The sequence below is a fragment of the Prionailurus viverrinus genome, chromosome A3, assembly GCF_022837055.1.
Source record: "Prionailurus viverrinus isolate Anna chromosome A3, UM_Priviv_1.0, whole genome shotgun sequence".
In the NCBI taxonomy this organism is placed as follows: Eukaryota; Metazoa; Chordata; class Mammalia; order Carnivora; family Felidae; genus Prionailurus; species Prionailurus viverrinus.
Genome location: NC_062563.1, coordinates 72,826,278 through 72,844,947, shown reverse-complemented (window position 1 = coordinate 72,844,947; position 18,670 = coordinate 72,826,278). Strand labels below are relative to the sequence as shown.

General features: G+C 38.0%; 1 protein-coding gene across 12 annotated transcripts in view; it reads left to right on the top strand.

Annotated features, from left to right (window-relative positions):
• ASB3 (ankyrin repeat and SOCS box containing 3) overlaps nt 1-18,670 on the top strand; it is a 120,791-nt gene that overhangs the window by 85,531 nt on the left and 16,590 nt on the right. For 9 of the 12 annotated variants that reach the window (XM_047851444.1, XM_047851450.1, XM_047851448.1 and 6 more), the window contains 2 exons: nt 6,939-7,199; nt 14,202-14,335. In XM_047851444.1, the coding sequence (XP_047707400.1) occupies nt 6,939-7,199; nt 14,202-14,335 (395 nt within the window). The remainder of the gene's footprint in view (nt 1-6,938; nt 7,200-14,201; nt 14,336-18,670) is intronic. The other 3 variants (XM_047851449.1, XM_047851446.1, XM_047851447.1) reach the window with 2 other exon arrangements.

Genomic DNA, 18,670 nt, shown 5'->3' with positions numbered 1-18,670 from the left:
TTTCAGCTCAGGATTCCGAGACATTTTTGTTCTGTCTCCCCTTGAGACGGTGAGCTTCCGCAGTGATCTTTAGCTCTCCTCACCACTATGAGGGATGATGGAAAGGTGTCTCCTGCACCACTGTACAAAAGCAGTCCCTGTCCTTTTGGGCTAAAAAGTTAACAACTGCAGTGAGATGAAAGCCAGTCTTTCAAGAACATAGCTAAGTAGTTCAATACAAATGAGAAAATATATGAAAAAGACTCTTTTAACTGGAATGGGTAAAGGAGGAGGGAAGCTGAGAAATTTCACGACAGTTTGAACACATGTTAATGCCTTTTATATATGACTGTAAAACATGACCATGGCTTAACTGACCTGATTTTGTCTTTCTAATTGATGCTGATTATTGTTATCCCATTAGTTTTATAGAAATTGTGTCCATTCTCATCATCATATCACACATGGGTATACCAGGCAGGACCTAATGTCTTCATTTTGTTTTCAGCTGATGGCTGAAACTTACTATATGACCTTTTGACAATTCAGCTAATAAGTTGGTTAGATGTTTTGTTGGCTAATTGGACATAAAATGCTGAAGATGTTTGCCTGTTTCTATTTCCTTAAAATAAGTCTTGTTAACATGTTGAATTTCCTTTCACTGTACTCCTGTCATCAGGGCACTACTTCTGTACACATTTTTCAATTTCAAAGAGCAGAATGATGGAAAAGGTACAGCCCTAAAAATAAGGCCTAGACATTTTGTTTTGTTTTGTTTTTTGTTTTTTTTTTAGTTTTTAAACCTCTTCTCTTAGTATCTGTTGATTTTTATTGTTTATACAATGTGCAGTCTCTTAAGGTGGCATAGTTATTTCTTGATATTTGTGTTAAATAGGATGGACTATTTCTTTTTAATCTCTGTGCTCTTCCAGAGTTTTTCCAATTCTTCATCAGGGCTTGAGAGAGAATTTAAGTGTTAAGGGAATTATGTGCATATGTCCATGTAATTTATATTTTAACCTAAGTTTATGTAAACCTTAGGGCCAATTGTTGCTCAATGATATGTGGTAATCAAAGTCATAGCATTGAAGGTGTTTCTGGAGCTTATACACCTACTTAAGAGGTTTTCTACAAGCTCAGGGCATGCTGATAAAGTTTTATGATCATCTACTTCACTTTGTGTTTCTTATTTACCATATAAATGGTAGTTTTGTTAGAAAAGGGTCTGTAATGTAGTACTAAGCAGTCACATAAGCTTTTAGGAGGGTTCTTGTCCTGACACAAGGCTGAGAAGTTTAGACCTGGGTTTTCCAAAGTGTGTTTTGTAGAGTACTATTTCTATAGATCATTAGATATTGCATAGGACACAAGGGGTTTCCAGACACACAAGTTTGGGAAACAAAGGGGTAAGCAATGTTAAGTAAGTTTTTTTCCCTGAAAGTCTTCTAATATTTTTTCTTATGGTGATGTCTGTAAAGTCCTAAAGAAAGGAGGGAATCTACACAAGTTTGAAACAGGACAACCTTATGTTTACTATAAATATACCTTTGTTCCTGTGTTTATAGACTTTTTGGGCATTTTAAACTCTCTTTATTATGCTTTTTTCAGATTAATGATTGGACCTGTTTAAAAAAATTTGAGTAAATTTGAAGATGTTTTTAAAAAAAGTTGTTTTTTTGGGGCGCCTGGGTGGCGCAGTCGGTTAAGCGTCCGACTTCAGCCAGGTCACGATCTCGCGGTCCGTGAGTTCGAGCCCCGCATCAGGCTCTGGGCTGATGGCTCAGAGCCTGGAACCTGTTTCCGATTCTGTGTCTCCCTCTCTCTCTGCCCCTCCCCCGTTCATGCTTTGTCTCTCTCTGTCCCAAAAATAAAATAAACGTTGAAAAAAAAAAAATTAAAAAAAAAAAAAAGTTGTTTTTTTGTTTTTTTGTTTTTGTTTTTTTTTTTAGAGACAGAGAGCTGGGGAGGGGCAGAGAGAGAGGGAAACAGTAAATCTCAAGCAGGTTCTGTGCTGCCAGCTCAGAGGCCAACGCAGGGCCAAAATCAAGAGTCAGAAGCTTAACCAACAGAGCCACCCAGGCGCCCCATATTTGAAGATCTTAATTGGCTTTATTAAACAATTCACGAATCGGGTAGCATCCCATCTAGCAAGGAGAAATCTCCCCTGAACTAGACAAAAGAAAGGTTTTTAAAGGCAGCTGGAGGGCATAAAAAGAGGAGACAGGAATTTATTAGCAAGTAATACATTGTTTAGGCAAGGTTACCTTCTTAAGGGGATGGAAGGGGCCCATCAGTAAATTTCCTAATATTGACCAGGAAATTCCATGTTGACTGGTTAAGTCATATTCCTTAGGGAGTTGAAACTGCACTTATGTTAGGTCTTAAGCCTTGGTTTACTGACTCAGGGCCTTAACCGGGGTGATGCCATGTGGGGCCTGTGATTTTCTCACTTAACAGACCTATTTCTTTAATTTTAAAGATATTTCTTCTGAAATGTATCTGGAGGTTGAAGAAGACATTTTTGGTGTTTACTTTGAAAATGTAGGGGCGCCTGGGTGGCTCAGTCTTAAGGTTAAGCGTCCGACTTTGGCTCAGGTCATGATCTCGCGGTCCGTGGGTTCGAGCCCCGAGGACGGGCTCTGTGCTGACAGCTCAGAACCTGGAGCCTGTTTTAGATTCTGTGTCTCCCTCTTTCTCTGACCCTCCCCTGTTCATGCTCTCTCTCTCTCTCTCTCTCTCTGTCTCAAAAATAAATAAACGTTAAAAAAAAAATGTAACTAGCATACTTTTATGTATTTATTTTCTAGCATACTTTAAAAAAATAAGTTCATCCTATAGTTCTTTCTTTCCTGGCTCTACTGTGGGAGCCATTGGAAACATTGGGGTTCAGAGCCAATGGCCAAGAAAGAATTCTTGAGACATCATCTTCTGCCTGCTGGTACTATCCCCATGCTATAATAAAAGCCACCTTTAATTGCACCAAAACACCGCAAGAATTCTTTCTTGGCTGTCAGCTCTGAACTCCAATATTTCCGCATCATAGAGTATATAGAGTTTCTCAAATATTTTCAATATGGAGCCTTTGTCATATAGATCATTTCCAGGATTTAGTGGTCCATGGAATATACTTTGGGAAACAGGTCTGGGCTTAAAATATTCCCCAATTTCATTTAACTATTTCATTAAGTGTTCAGTTTTCATAATAGTTGGAGGAGACATATTTCATGTATTTGCCATGCCATATTCACTGGTTAGATTTTGGTGTGATACTATGCCAATTCTACTAGTTACTAGCTCTGTGTCTAAGCTTCAGTTTTGTATCTAGACTACAGATAATAATAGAACTTAACTTCTTAGGGTTGTTGTGAGGATTAGGGCAAATCGTCCACATAGCACATTTAGCACAGTGGCTGGTACTGAATAAATACTCACTAAAATTTGTTATTATAAGGAATTATGTGTGCAAATGTTCCTGCCACATTTTAGAGATGGATGGTTTCTCTTTTGGCCTTGTTTCTCAAATTTTCTTAGCAGGAGCCACATGTCTAGGTGCTATATTGAAATTTTAATAGGAAAGCCACTAATTGTTTTGTAGGTTTTTTTCTAAACAGAAAATGGCTAGAGAAGCCATCTGTAGCACTTAATCTAGCTTGCATTTAGGGCTTTCATTTACCTTTGTATTCTGTAGCAAAAGTATGTTTCTTTAAGAGCTAAATCATTAAGAGCTAAAGTATCTGTGGTTAGGCTATTGATGGTGTCAAAGCTTTTGAGGGAAGAGTTCAACCAGTCCCTGAATTGCACATGTAAACACTCATGCCTCGAAAATTGCCAGGCTTCTGGAGAATTATACATCTCATTTGTAGTGAGGCAGTTTCTCACACTTTACCTGCATATATTGGAACTTGTTCAACAGTCCATATGTATAGTGGAATCAGCAAGTAATAACTGCAGGCAAAATAGCGAGAGCCTAGTCAAACGAGGTCGAGGTGGTTGAAATAAATTGGTGATAACTGTTTAAAACCGTCAGTCAGAAGTATATCCTTTAGCATTTCTTGTAGTGCAAGACTGTTGGCGACAAATCTGTCAGGTTTCCTGTATCTGAAAAGAACTAGAGCAAAAAATACATACATACAGGACTGTTTTCAAGAACAATGATATGAACGATGGACTTCTCATCAGGAACAAATAGCAAGATGGTAGACAGGCAAAAAAGTTTTTAATTTTTATAAAGAAATTTTGGAATTATTATTTTTTTTTTCAACGTTTATTTATTTTTGGGACAGAGAGAGACAGAGCATGAACGGGGGCGGGGCAGAGAGAGAGGGAGACACAGAATCAGAAACAGGCTCCAGGCTCCGAGCCATCAGCCCAGAGCCTGACGCGGGGCTCGAACTCACGGACCGCGAGATCGTGACCTGGCTGAAGTCGGATGCTTAACCGACTGCGCCACCCAGGCGCCCCAAGAAATTTTGGAATTATTAATTGGTCTTTTCTAATTGCTGTGTAAATAACTAAAAGTAAAGCAAATGCCATTTCAGGTTTTAACTAAAGAAAAGCACAAATCGGAGATTAAACAGCATAGATTTATGAAAATATGCAGGGGTTAGGTGACATTTTACTTATGTATTTGTTTTTTTAACTGCTTTTAAAACCTCATTTCAAGTTCTAGATTAAGTCCTTAGAAGGAGTTAGTTTCATATAACAGTGGTTTAAACATTTTATACTTGTTTTATCAATAATTTTTATGCCTCTTATTTACTCAGGTTCTATGATACTGTGATTAATGAAATATTATTTAATTATAGTTTAAAATAGGATTAATGCCAATTTCAAAGGGAGGATAATTTTATTACATATTTTCTTTCACAGTTGTATACATAATGAACATACATGTTTACTAAGTTTTGTTACAATTATAGCATAAACAATTTAAAATTTTTTTAATGTTTTTTATTTGTTTTTGAGAGAGAAAGAGAGCAGGGGAGGGATAGAGAGACAGGGAGAGACAGAACCTGAAGCAGGCTCCAGGCTCTGAGCTATCAGCCCAGAACCCAACGCAGGGCGAACCCATGAACCACAAGATCATGACCTGAGCTGAAGTTGAACGCTTAACTGACTGAGCCATCCAGGTGCCCCAACATAAATAGTTTTTAAAATGTGGTCTCAAAACCACCATGATTGCAGTTTTATGATAACCATATCATATTTTGTACTTATTTGCTCCTTGTTAAACATTTAGGTAATTTTCTTTTAAAAGTCCATTACAGAAAAAATAAGTCTGTTGTAGATAATACTGTCATTAACATATTTTGCCAATAGGATGTAATTTCTTTTTTATTTTGTCTTGGATAAATTCCTAAGATATGTATTTATTCTATTCTATTCTATTTGGTTTTTTGTTTCTTTATTATTTAACTTGGCTCCACACCCAGCATGGGGCTTGAACTCATGACCCTGAGATTTCAAGAGTTTCATGCTCTATCTACTGAGCCAGCCAGGCACACTATGCTGTTTTACTTTACATACAATTTTATTTTACAGATACACGTACGGTGCTAGTGTTGTGTGCCAGAAAGTTTATGCAATTTGTTCAGAATCCCATAGCTACTAAGTAGCTGAACAGGCTGGCTCCAGAGTTTGTGCCCCTATAACTTGCTGTGATACCTCTTTTGATTCATCTTGCCAATTAGCTCTCTTGGAAAAGGATTACACTTATTTTCATTCAGTTTTACCACAATTTATCAGTCTTGGATGATACATTAAAAAAAAAACAATTTAATAGGTATAAAATGATATATATATATATATATATATATTTTTTTTTTTAACGTTTATTTTTGAGACAGAGAGAGACAGAGCATGAACACGAGAGGGGCAGAGAGAGGGAGACACAGAATCTGAAACAGGCTCCAGGCTCTGAGCTGTCAGCACAGAGCCCGAAGCGGGACTGGAACTCATGGATCGTGAGATCATGACCTGAGCTGAAGTCAGCCGCTTAACCGACTGAGCCACCCAGGCGCCCCAGATATATATATTTTTTAAAATTTGCTTATTTTTGAAAGAGAACCTGAGCAGGGAAGGTACAGAAAGAGAGGGGGACAGAGGATCTGAAGTAGGCTCTGTCTCACAGGGTCTCTCCTGTCCCCATTGCAGGGCTCAAACTCCTGAACTGTGAGATCATGACCTGAGCTAAAGTTGGATGTTCAACCAACTGAGCCACTCCAGTGCTCCTAAAATGATATACTTTTATTCTGTAGAAGTACTTGATAGAGAAGATTAATTTAAAAATATAAAACTAAGTTAAATTTTTGTTCGTAAAAAAGCTGTCCTTGTTTTTACCATTATTAATTTAAAAGTAAAAGGGAAATTGACTAAGGCTATTGCTAAAGTAAATGGTATATTGGAAATTCCTAGAATGAGTTTTCTGTCTTTAGGGACTGATGACATTGTTTATGAACTTGGCTTAGCAAATATTTTGTTGTAGATACTTAATTGTACAAAAACATCACAATTTGAGAAGAGTTTTCTGTTTGTCAATGGTAACTTTTAAATTATCTACTTAAGATGAATTTTTAAAATTCTAAGGACACTGCCTGTTCATAGCTGAAAATTAAAAACCATGCAGGAGAGTGTAAATTAAAAAGTAGAATACTCCCTTTCCCCTAGTTCTCTAGTCCCAGTTCACTAGATATGTGAAGGGACTACAGATGAGAGCCCCCCAAAATGTATCACTTTGGCATTAAGATTATTTTGAGTTAAAAGTAATAAAAACCCAACAGAGGCAGGAGAAGTGACTGCCTAACTTTACATGGGAAACAAGAGCCTACAACAACAGGAAGAGAGCTATTAGACTATTAACTATTTGCAAGAATTTTTTTCATATGAAAATCTAACTTGTCTTCTTTTTTCTTTTCTTTCTTTCTTTCTTTCTTTCTTTCTTTCTTTCTTTCTTTCTGCTGGAGCTGCGAGTTTTTTGGAATTGTGAATATACTTTTGAAATATGGAGCCCAGCTTAATGAACTTCATTTGGCATACTGCCTGAAGTATGAGAAATTTTTAGTATTTCGCTACTTTTTGAAGAAAGGTTGTCCATTGGCACCATGGAACCATATTTCTGAATTTATAAGTCATGCAATTAAAGCACAGACAACATATAAGGAATGGCTGCCATCTCTCCTGCTTGCTGGCTTTGACCCACTGAATCTACTCTGCAGTTCATGGTAAGAAGTCCTACCATAGTGAAGCTTTGGAAAAGAGCTTTTCCTTTTGGAATGAATATACTACCTTCAGTTTCTCCCAATTTCTTAAGATTCCCATTTGGGAGGCGAGAGAGAGAGAGAGAGAGAGAGAGAGAGAGAGAGAGAGAGAAAATGTGTGCGTGTGTTTTGGTGTGATGGCTAGGTTGGGGTGAAGGAGTTGGGGGGCTACTAATAGATTGAATGTAAGAGTCCTGGAAAAGGTGAGAGGTGGAAGGGATTAGAAATGGATGAATGCCAATGAATTCTTTGGACGGGGGCTATTTCTTCTACTTAGGCCATCTCTCATGCTCTTATGCCTGTGACAAAATGGTTGTAGCTGCTTTGGAGATTTCTGTTATCCTTTCATCTACCAGAGGGTATACTCTTGTCCTGTAGCATCTTGTGTATTTGAACTTCGTCTCCTTTAATGTAAATACTGATTTCTGCAGTAGCTGATAATATATGAAAGTTGACTCAGGGTTTTTCTTGGATGAGAAGAGAAAACTGTTTCTTCCAGCCTTTAGCTTTTACAAAAGTTGTTTGTATCTAGGTGGAGCTGAGAAGGTGATTGTAGCAATGAAATAACTCTGTTGGCCTGTAATTCAAGTCAAATGAGAAAATAGAATAAGTCTCCAGGAAAATAGAGGACATGGGTATTGTATAAAATTCCAGTGAAACATCTCAATGTCCTCATTTTTGTGCCTTGAAAGTCATCATTCACTAAAATAATGTTTAGACAAATACTAAATTTTGCATTGCAGCAGAAAGTTGCTTTGGTATCTTATTAAATTGGGGTTTTTCTTTGGAAAACAGGTCTTCTTTGGGGTTCATGCAAGGAACAGTAGTGTTCCCTACTTGTACATTGTTTGCATTTCTGGAGACTCCCGTCTTTCACTCGGTGGCTTCTCTATCTGCATGTGGTGAACAGGTCTCTATCTGGCAGATCTCACCGTCTCACCTTTTTATGACATCTGTCAATATATAGAATTCAGGAATTTTTACTAAGTAGAGGTTTTATGCTTCGGCCTGTCATCCCTTTTGTTACCAAGTGTTTTACATAATGAGGTTTGTAAGGAAAAAGTGCTTTCTGGGAGGTTGTTTGAGGAACATAGAAGTAAAGGCAAAGTTCAGGTACACATTCCGATTCCCAGTTTACTTTTTGTTTATAGCTTATAACAAGTTGAGTGCCTGGTTGTATTTACTCCTTTTCCCAGCAACTGATTAATATCTAGTTGTCTGTCAGATACTCATTGTTGGAATTCTCTCTATACCTTTTCAATACAATTTCACAAAAATCCATTGTAGTTTTTAAATAATTGAATGAAATATAAAGATTATTGACAATTCATTGAGAAATCACTGATTTTTAAAAATTATTTATTTATTTTTTATTTTAGAGAGAGAGTGTGCAAGCGGGGGAGAGAGGCAGAGGCAGAGAAAGAGAGAATCTTAAGTAGGCTCCATGCTCAGCATGGAGCCTGATGCAGGGCTTGATCCCCCGACCCTGAGATCATGACCTGAGTGGAAATCAAGAGTAGGATAGTCAATCGACCAAGGCACCCAGGTGCCCTGAGAAATCACTGATTTTTAAAAGTTATTCATATATGCATATTTGTGTTAAATCTCCTTTATATGTGTGTGTGTGTGTGTGTGTGTGTGTGTGTGTGTGTATGTATGTGCACATGCGCAGACACACAAACCACTAAGATAGAAACACTTGCTAAGGAATGCTGTATCTAGCTATTAACAAAGTTATTTAAGTGTTCTTAACTATTAGCTTAGTGAATTTTGTAGTTGTGTCAGGCTCCTGACAGCTAGCCGCAGTTGCCTCTCACTATTCTAGGATTCACTCCCCAACTGCTGCTATAAATTCAGTCCAGCACGTGGGGCAGCTGTGGACAGCCCTGACAGTGTCCTTAGGGCACCCCCCCTCTTCTCAGCAGTATTCTTTGTGTTCTTCCTCTGAAGGTACTGACTTTGTAGTACTTGTCTGTTACTTTTAGCCTTCATACTCCCTTCTGGTTTCTAGTTTCTTTCTTTAACCAACACTTAGAATATGGCCTGACACAAGTAAGCACTATTTTAAGTTCTTTACTGTATTAATTCATTTAATATAAAATACAGTAGATACTATTATCCTTATTTTACAGAGAAGCAAATTGAGGCCCAGAGTGTTTAGCATGCTTGCTCAAGCTGACACAGCTAGTAATTTACTAGTACTAGAGTTTATCCTGTAATGTGGCTGTCCTGTAGTGTGGCTCAAGTTTCTTTCTAACCATTGTGCTATCCTGCCTTTGCCCTGTGTGTCCATATGGATACTGTAGTTACATCACTGAATTTCAAGTTCCTTAATCCCTTGCGTAACCTAGGGGATGTATATGTGCCGGCTTTTCTTGCTCCTTCTTACTCATAAATTAGCAAGTACCTATAGGGGGAAAAATTAAATGTTGCCTCTTCCCCTTTCCTCCTCAGCCAACTTCCTAGAGGGCTGGGAGAGGGAATTACTTAAGTTAATTCTCCCAGAAGGATTTGTAAAATACACTCTTCCATCCCCAGTCCGGATACAGGACCCTCCCCCTCCCCATGTGAATAGGCCATGTAAGAATTTTTCTGTTGTATTTGTTGATATCTCTCTGTGTGCTATATATATTGAATGTGTTGGGCTAGAAAAGAGTTGAGAAACAGTACACTACAAATTATTTTGAAGTAAATTGTAAAACTTTCAACTGTCTGGAGGGAGAATGCCAGTTGTATATATTTTACTCCAAAGGAGTAACTTCAGTCACTTTATATTCATTAGAAAAATACAATGGAAAATTTCACTTTAGCAATGAAAATGCTTAACATGGTCAAATTTTTGTTCACTGATCTTTTATTGAATGGATAAAGCTACTGTTTATGCTGAATATGATAAATGTTTTGCTTTCTTTGATCAAATTTACATTCAAAGAGCTGTTTCAAGAAAAATTCTCCCATAAAAATTCCAGTATGTTGTTAAAGTGGATTTTGGTTGTATCTTATTTATATCACATGTAAGTCTGTTGCTTAATCTTTGTCATGTAAATTATAAATGTCTTTCCTAGTATTGCTTGCCTTAAACAGTTTTAAAAATGTATCTCACTGAATAATTGCCTGTCACAATATAATCTACAGAGTTGAAATATTTTTTCAACTTTGAATGCAAGACTAGGTCCCCTCCCTACCCTTGCCCAAATGTAATGGGTGAATAATAGGAAGTAAATGTCATCTGTGCATTTAGTTGATTAACTGTCACTCGTTTATGATTGTACAACTGCTTTGTACAATGTAACGGTCAATGTAGTACACTAACAATACATTTTTAGTGGCATTATCAGCATTGGTAGAATCAACTCACCATTATATTAACTAAAGCTGTATAAACAGATTTATTTCTCATGTGTGTGTTTAGATAACTGCATAAAAATGACTTTGTGTTTGGTCAGAGTGAGACTTAAAGCACACTTAAGCAGAAAAATGAAATCATTAAAAAAGAAATAAGGAGCCAGAATTAAGTAACCTTTGTTGTGGGGTACTAGAATGTTAAGGAGATTGTTTGCCTTTGAGTATATTGTACCATTTAATGTATTCTCAGTATTTCTTGATAAGTTGTGATTTTACTGAGAGCTTCCTAAGACATAAAATGTTTTCCCAAAGCATTTTGTGCTACCCTTCTTTCTTATGTATGCTTGCATATTGGAGAATTAAGAATTGGAGAAATGATTTTCATACTCTCTAGTCCTTCATTTCAAGGACACTTTGACTCTGAATTACAAAATATAAGTTGTCTTTGAATGACAAGTTGAGAGTATTATTCAGTTTCTTTCCTTTCCTTCTATTTTTTCCCCTTTTTTAGTCCTTGCTCAGTAACATCTTTAAAAAAGCAACCTTGAAAATAATTTCTGAAGTAATTACCAGAAGCCCTAATCATTTTATTTTCCTTCCAACGATGCAATATTGCAGGGGAGTATTTAGTTGAGTAATGGGTAATCTTGTAACAAGATGGGTAATCTTGTTAGAATTTGGAGTTCTCTTTAAGATGTTACTAAATTTCGGGGTGCCTGGGTGGCTCAGTCGGTTAGGCAACTGACTTCGGCTCAGGTCATGATCTCATGGTTTGTGGGTTCGAGCGCCACGTCAGGCTCTGTGCTGATGGCTCAGAGCCTGGAGCCTGCTTTGGATTCTGTGTCTCCCTCTCTCTCTGTTCCTCCCCTGCTCATTCTCTGTCTCTCTGTGTCTCTCAAAAATAAATAAATACTAAAAAAATTTTTTTTAAGATGTGACTAAATTTCATGTGTACAATGTTTTAAGGCCTACAAAAATGCAATATTGAACAGACACATAGACCAATGGAATAGAATAGAAACCCCAGAACTAGACCCACAAACGTATGGCCAACTCATCTTTGACAAAGCAGGAAAGAACATCCAATGGAAAAAAAGACAGCCTCTTTAACAAATGGTGCTGGGAGAACTGGACAGCAACATGCAGAAGGTTGAAACTAGACCACTTTCTCACACCATTCACAAAAATAAACTCAAAATGGATAAAGGACCTAAATGTGAGACAGGAAACCATCAAAACCTTAGAGGAGAAAGCAGGAAAAGACCTCTCTGACCTCAGCCGTAACAATCTCTTACTCGACACATCCCCAAAGGCAAGGGAATTAAAAGCAAAAGTGAATTACTGGGACCTTATGAAGATAAAAAGCTTCTGCACAGCAAAGGAAACAACCAACAAAACTAAAAGGCAACCAACGGAATGGGAAAAGATATTCGCAAATGACATATCGGACAAAGGGCTAGTATCCAAAATCTATAAAGAGCTCACCAAACTCCACACCCGAAAAACAAATAACCCAGTGAAGAAATGGGCAGAAAACATGAATAGACACTTCTCTAAAGAAGACATCCAGATGGCCAACAGGCACATGAAAAGATGTTCAGCGTCGCTCCTTATCAGGGAAATACAAATCAAAACCACACTCAGGTATCACCTCACGCCAGTCAGAGTGGCCAAAATGAACAAATCAGGAGACTATAGATGCTGGAGAGGATGTGGAGAAACGGGAACCCTCTTGCACTGTTGGTGGGAATGCAAATTGGTGCAGCCGCTCTGGAAAGCAGTGTGGAGGTTCCTCAGAAAATTAAAAATAGACCTACCCTATGACCCAGCAATAGCACTGCTAGGAATTTATCCAAGGGATACAGGAGTACTGATGCATAGGGCCACTTGTACCCCAATGTTCATAGCAGCACTCTCAACAATAGCCAAATTATGGAAAGAGCCTAAATGTCCATCAACTGACGAATGGATAAAGAAATTGTGGTTTATATACACAATGGAATATTACGTGGCAATGAGAAAAAATGAAATATGGCCTTTTGTAGCAACGTGGATGGAACTGGAGAGTGTGATGCTAAGTGAAATAAGCCATACAGAGAAAGACAGATACCATATGGTTTCACTCTCATGTGGATCCTGAGAAACTTAACAGGAACCCATGGGGGAGGGGAAGGAAAAAAAAAAAAGAGGTTAGAATGGGGGAGAGCCAAAGCATAAGAGACTGTTAAAAACTGAGAACAAACTGAGGGTTGATGGGGGGTGGGAGGGAGGAGAGGGTGGGTGATGGGTATTGAGGAGGGCACCTTTTGGGATGAGCACTGGGTGTTGTATGGAAACCAATTTGTCAATAAATTTCATAAAAAATAAAAAATAAAAAAAAATAAAGTAAATAAAATAAAAATAAATTAAAAAAACAAAAAAAACAAAAAACAAAAAAAATGCAATATTGAAAATTTCAATCCAGTTTTAGTAATATCAAATATTTGTGCAACATTTTATACTTTTCAAAGTATGTTTACTGTATTGTTTCATATTATTTTCTCAAATATTTTCCTGAAATAAGTTAAGTATTTGCATTTTTGAGACTGTGGTCTAGGGCTTGAAGAATTTAGACAATATGTTTGTAAGTAGTAGAGGTGGTATTAGAAACCAGAACTTTTCGGGGCGCCTGGGTGGCTTGGTCGGTTAAGCGTCTGACTTCAGCTCAGGTCATGATCTCACGGTCCGTGAGTTCGAGCCCCATGTCGGGCTCTGTGCTGACAGCTCAGAGCCTGGAGCCTGTTTCAGATTCTGTGTCTCCCTCTCTCTCTGCCCCTCCCGTGTTCATGCTCTGTCTCTCTCTGTCTCAAAAATAAATAAACGTTAAAAAAAAATTAAAAAAAAAAAAAAAGAAACCAGAACTTTTCTTAGAACAGTGCTCTGTCCAGTAGGATTCAGGTGCTTATAAAATCTGGGGAAGTCTCTTTTGGCTGGGTTGGTAGAAAATTCAGTATTATTTTGAAATACTAGAGGGAGAACTTGTTTCTCTTGAACACTTTTCAGTCCTTAAGGACAAAAGTTGTTTTAGTACATCTTTTAGAACTGACTATACAGTGCGGAAGGTTCCTATGGGGTAACAATTGCCCATCCCTGGGAATTGGACAGAAACAAGCCATCTCTCCCATATACTCAGTTGAGTGATAGCTTTGGGTGTTTTGGGCTTTATCCTTTTAGGACTGTTAAGTTGTGTGTCTATAAGGATGACCACTTGAAGTGTTTATAGCAAGAGATTCCAGTGGGAAGAGATAATTGACAAATCCACTGATGATACTGGTGCCTCTCTTTTTCTTACCCCTGCTGCTGAGGAATGGGAAGGAGAATTCCTGTCCTCTACAGAAGTAGAAGTTCTCTTGTCATCTAGTGGACAAGGACACACACAGTCCATTCATTTTCTTATAGGAACCTGTAAATTATTATTCATATCCATTGAACTTACCTCCAGTTACATGAATGTTTTCTGTGCCCCCAGTTTTCACTCTTCCTGCTATACTGAAAGGTTGCAAGAATAACTAAGTGGTGTTTGTAGGATGAACCCTTGGCATATTTTGTGTCTGATGGTATGTTAACATCTTGCTAATACAGGATTGACTCAGTCAGTGATGACATCCTTATCTTCACTTTGGAGTTTACTAATTGGAGGACACTTCCTCCAGCTGTTGAAAAGATGATTTCCACTCGTGCCTCACACTCGTCTCGGGCTCTGCAGCAGCATATTGGTAAGAAAGTTCGATTTTAGACACATTTCACTACTTTCTCTTCTCTTTAGCTATCTTATAATTGTAAGTGATTAGAATCATTAAATTGGGCATTGTTTGCATTTTCTTTACGTGGGGAAAGGATGGGGCTGTGGTGGTGGTGTGGTGGTGGATCATAGTAATTTTCTTCAATGAATATCTTATCTGATTTGATAAGTTTAGCCTAAGGAGCATATAAAGAAAAGCAGGTGTTTATTGATATTTTTATTTAATGGTGTCCTTTTATTTCTAGTAAGGATTATGTAAACAAAAGTGAGTCCTAAAAATGTTGTTAGTGAATATTTAGTTTGTGGGCAGAAAAATGCTAACCGTTTATTTGTTATTACCACCCTTTTTTTTATACCTCTTACTTAATGCATGCCAGTGTGTTGGCACAATATAACTATCAAGGTGCGCTGGGTGAAAATTCTGTGAATTGATTGATACTTTATTATTATTTTTTAATCCTTTTTAAAAAATATTTATTTTTCAGAGAGAGAGAGTTCAAGCAGGGGAAGGGCAGAGAGAAACAGGGACAAATAATCTGAAGTGGGCTGTGCCCTGACAGCAGAAAGCCCAATATAAGGCTCACACCCATGAACTGTGAGATCTTGACCTGAGCTAAAGTCCCAGGCTCAACCTATTAAGCCACCCAGGTACCCCTGATTGATAATTTAAATGACTGTTTTAAAACAAATTCTCAACTTACTTTCACTTATTAAAAATTTTTTAAGGCTAGTTAAAAAGCATGAAGTAGAAGGGGTGCCTGGGTGGCTCAGTAGGTTGAGCGTCCGAACTTCGGCTCAGGTCATGATCTCTCAGCTTGTGAGTATGAGCCCCACGTTGGGCTCTGTGCTGATAGCTCGGAGCCTGGAGCCTGCTTCGGATTCTGTGTCTCCCTCGCTCTCTGCCCCTAGCCCACTCGCATTCTGTCTCTGTCTCTGTCTCTGTCAAAAATAAACAAACATTAAAAAAAAAAAAAATTAAAGCATGAAGTAGAAGATCTTACGCAAGGAAGCCAGCTTAAACTAAACATAATAATTGTAATTCAGATTTAGTTTACTTTAACTATATTTTGTTAACCAGATTATATGTCTAAAGCTAGGAAAATTTTTTCTTCTCTGCTATTTTTGCATGAAATGTAGCTCTTCATAAAACATGTTGAATAGGTTTTTAACAAGTGAACTTAATGCATATGTAGAAATGTGTCTTGTAATCTCTTGGAAAATTACATTTAAGTAGATTTTCTCAATCAAAAACAGACATTCAGGAAAATATGCTCTTGAACTGAGGTGTATTCAAACTGTTAAGAATTTTCTGTTGAAGAAGAAAGTAATCTGTTTGGAGTCTGAGTGTTTTCATACAGAATTTCTTTAATGATAATGTTGGAAAACTCACTTGCATTTAATTCTTAATGTTGAGAATTGCATCTTTTACTAATTATGTATCTGAAGCAGTAGAGAACAAGTGTCTATTTAAAATAGATAGAATATGGGACAATGGATTTGGGAACAAAAGTCAAATGAGGGAGCATATGCCAAATGGGAAAATTATTGCAGTGTATCAATTAGTAAAGATATGTGAGAGTTTACTCTGAAGACTTTAACATATGGTAAGTTTGTCCAGATGAAGGTAAAAATTGTTCATGAGTGCATTACCCTCCAGTAGACTAAATCCATCAAGGGCTTCTTGTTTAATTAGGCACTAGGTAGAGCTTGGGTAGGGTAATAATCATCATCTCTTAAGAGCATTTTATTTTGGCTACAGATTTGCAAAAGTCTTTCTCAGAGGTATTAATGTAGCTCATGCTTTTCTGGTCTATTTCTCTAGCCGAGACCTCTTTTCTTGATTCCATTCCCATATATCCAACTGCCTTATGGACATCTCCCCTTGGTATCTCATATTTTGACATATCTAAAATTTGAACTTGTCATTTTTCCTACTAGTCCTGCTGTTCCTTCTGTATCCTGGCTCGAGAAGTGAAATGGTTTGGGAGTGCTGGTTACCCAGAGAGTGAGTTATCCTTGGCAGCTCTTTATTACTTGTCACATCCATAGCAGTGGTGCCCAACAGGGATGATTTTGCTCCTGATATTTGGCAATGTCTACCAACATTTTTTGGTTGTCATTACTGGTGAGGGGGCTATTGCCATCTAGCATGCAGAGGCTAGGGATGCTGCTAAACATCCCACAATCTGCAGGGAAGCCCCCCACAACAAAGAATTATCTGGTTTCAATGGTCAGTAGTGCTGAGTTTGAGGAACTCTGATCTACATTGTCTCTTGGGTTGTCTGGTTTTAAGAAGGCCTTTTATTCCTATTATGGAAAGCCTTTTTTAAACCTTGCTCTTATTGCAGGCTACTTAGGAAAAGCTTGTGTTCTTCCTCCTAGTTATATTGATCTCTCAAGGTATTCTGTATTGGTTCCTCTTCTGCAGATAATGGGAACCATAACAATATTGGATTTTAGTAGGGCTGAGGGGAAAAGATATGCCCACCTACTCAGTTGTCTGAATTTCTCTTCCGTTCTGTAGTTCAAGGCTCTCTCTCTTGATACACCCAGCTTTCCTCTTTTCCTTCAATTTTCAGGACACTCCATTCGGTATAGTGGTTAACTTTATTTGGATCTTGAGCTGCAGGACTTTCGGTGAGCAGAAGCATGGCTCATCACCAGTGAGAGTGAGCCCAGAAAAGCAACTCTTTAACTACCTCTCTAAATGTATGAGTCTCGCTTTCTCTTAACATGGTAGCAGAAACTATGTTCTCAATATATTTAATTTTTTTTTTGAAAAGATACTTCTTTTTTTTTATGAAATTTATTGACAAATTGGTTTCCATACAACACCCAGTGCTCATCCCAAAAGGTGCCCTCCTCAATACCCATCACCCACCCTCTCCTCCCTCCCACCCCCCATCAACCCTCAGTTTGTTCTCAGTTTTTAACAGTCTCTTATGCTTTGGCTCTCTCCCATTCTAACCTCTTTTTTTTTTTTTTTTCCTTCCCCTCCCCCATGGGTTCCTGTTAAGTTTCTCAGGATCCACATAAGAGTGAAACCATATGGTATCTGTCTTTCTCTGTATGGCTTATTTCACTTAGCATCACACTCTCCAGTTCCATCCACGTTGCTACAAAAGGCCATATTTCATTTTTTCTCATTGCCACGTAGTATTCCATTGTGTATATAAACCACAATTTCTTTATCCATTCATCAGTTGATGGACATTTAGGCTCTTTCCATAATTTGACTATTGTTGAGAGTGCTGCTATGAACATTGGGGTACAAGTGGCCCTATGCATCAGTACTCCTGTATCCCTTGGATAAATTCCTAGCAGTGCTATTGCTGGGTCATAGGGTAGGTCTATTTTTAATTTTCTGAGGAACCTCCACACTGCTTTCCAGAGCGGCTGCACCAATTTGCATTCCCACCAACAGTGCAAGAGGGTTCCCGTTTCTCCACATCCTCTCCAGCATCTATAGTCTCCTGATTTGTTCATTTTGGCCACTCTGACTGGCGTGAGGTGATACCTGAGTGTGGTTTTGATTTGTATTTCCCTGATAAGGAGCGATGCTGAACATCTTTTCATGTGCCTGTTGGCCATCCGGATGTCTTCTTTAGAGAAGTGTCTATTCATGTTTTCTGCCCATTTCTTCACTGGGTTATTTGTTTTTCAGGTGTGGAGTTTGGTGAGCTCTTTATAGATTTTGGATACTAGCCCTTTGTCCGGTATGTCATTTGCGAATATCTTTTCCCATTCCGTTGGTTGCCTTTTAGTTTTGTTGGTTGTTTCCTTTGCTGTGCAGAAGCTTTTTATCTTCATAAGGTCCCAGTAATTCACTTTTGCTTTTAATTCCCTTGCCTTTGGGGATGTGTCGAGTAAGAGATTGCTACGGCTGAGGTCAGAGAGGTCTTTTCCTGCTTTCTCCTCTAAGGTTTTGATGGTTTCCTGTCTCACATTTAGGTCCTTTATCCATTTTGAGTTTATTTTTGTGAATGGTGTGAGAAAGTGGTCTAGTTTCAACCTTCTGCATGTTGCTGTCCAGTTCTCCCAGCACCATTTGTTAAAGAGGCTGTCTTTTTTTCCATTGGATGTTCTTTCCTGCTTTGTCAAAGATGAGTTGGCCATACGTTTGTGGGTCTAGTTCTGGGGTTTCTATTCTACTCCATTGGTCTATGTGTCTGTTTTTGTGCCAGAAAAGATACTTCTTGTAGCCCAATACCTATTAGTAAGCCCCTAGATAATTTCAGCTCCCTAGCTCCTTTAGGTTTACCAGTATCTATCCCAAGGAAAAGATTTTCTCTATTTTTTTTTTTCTAGG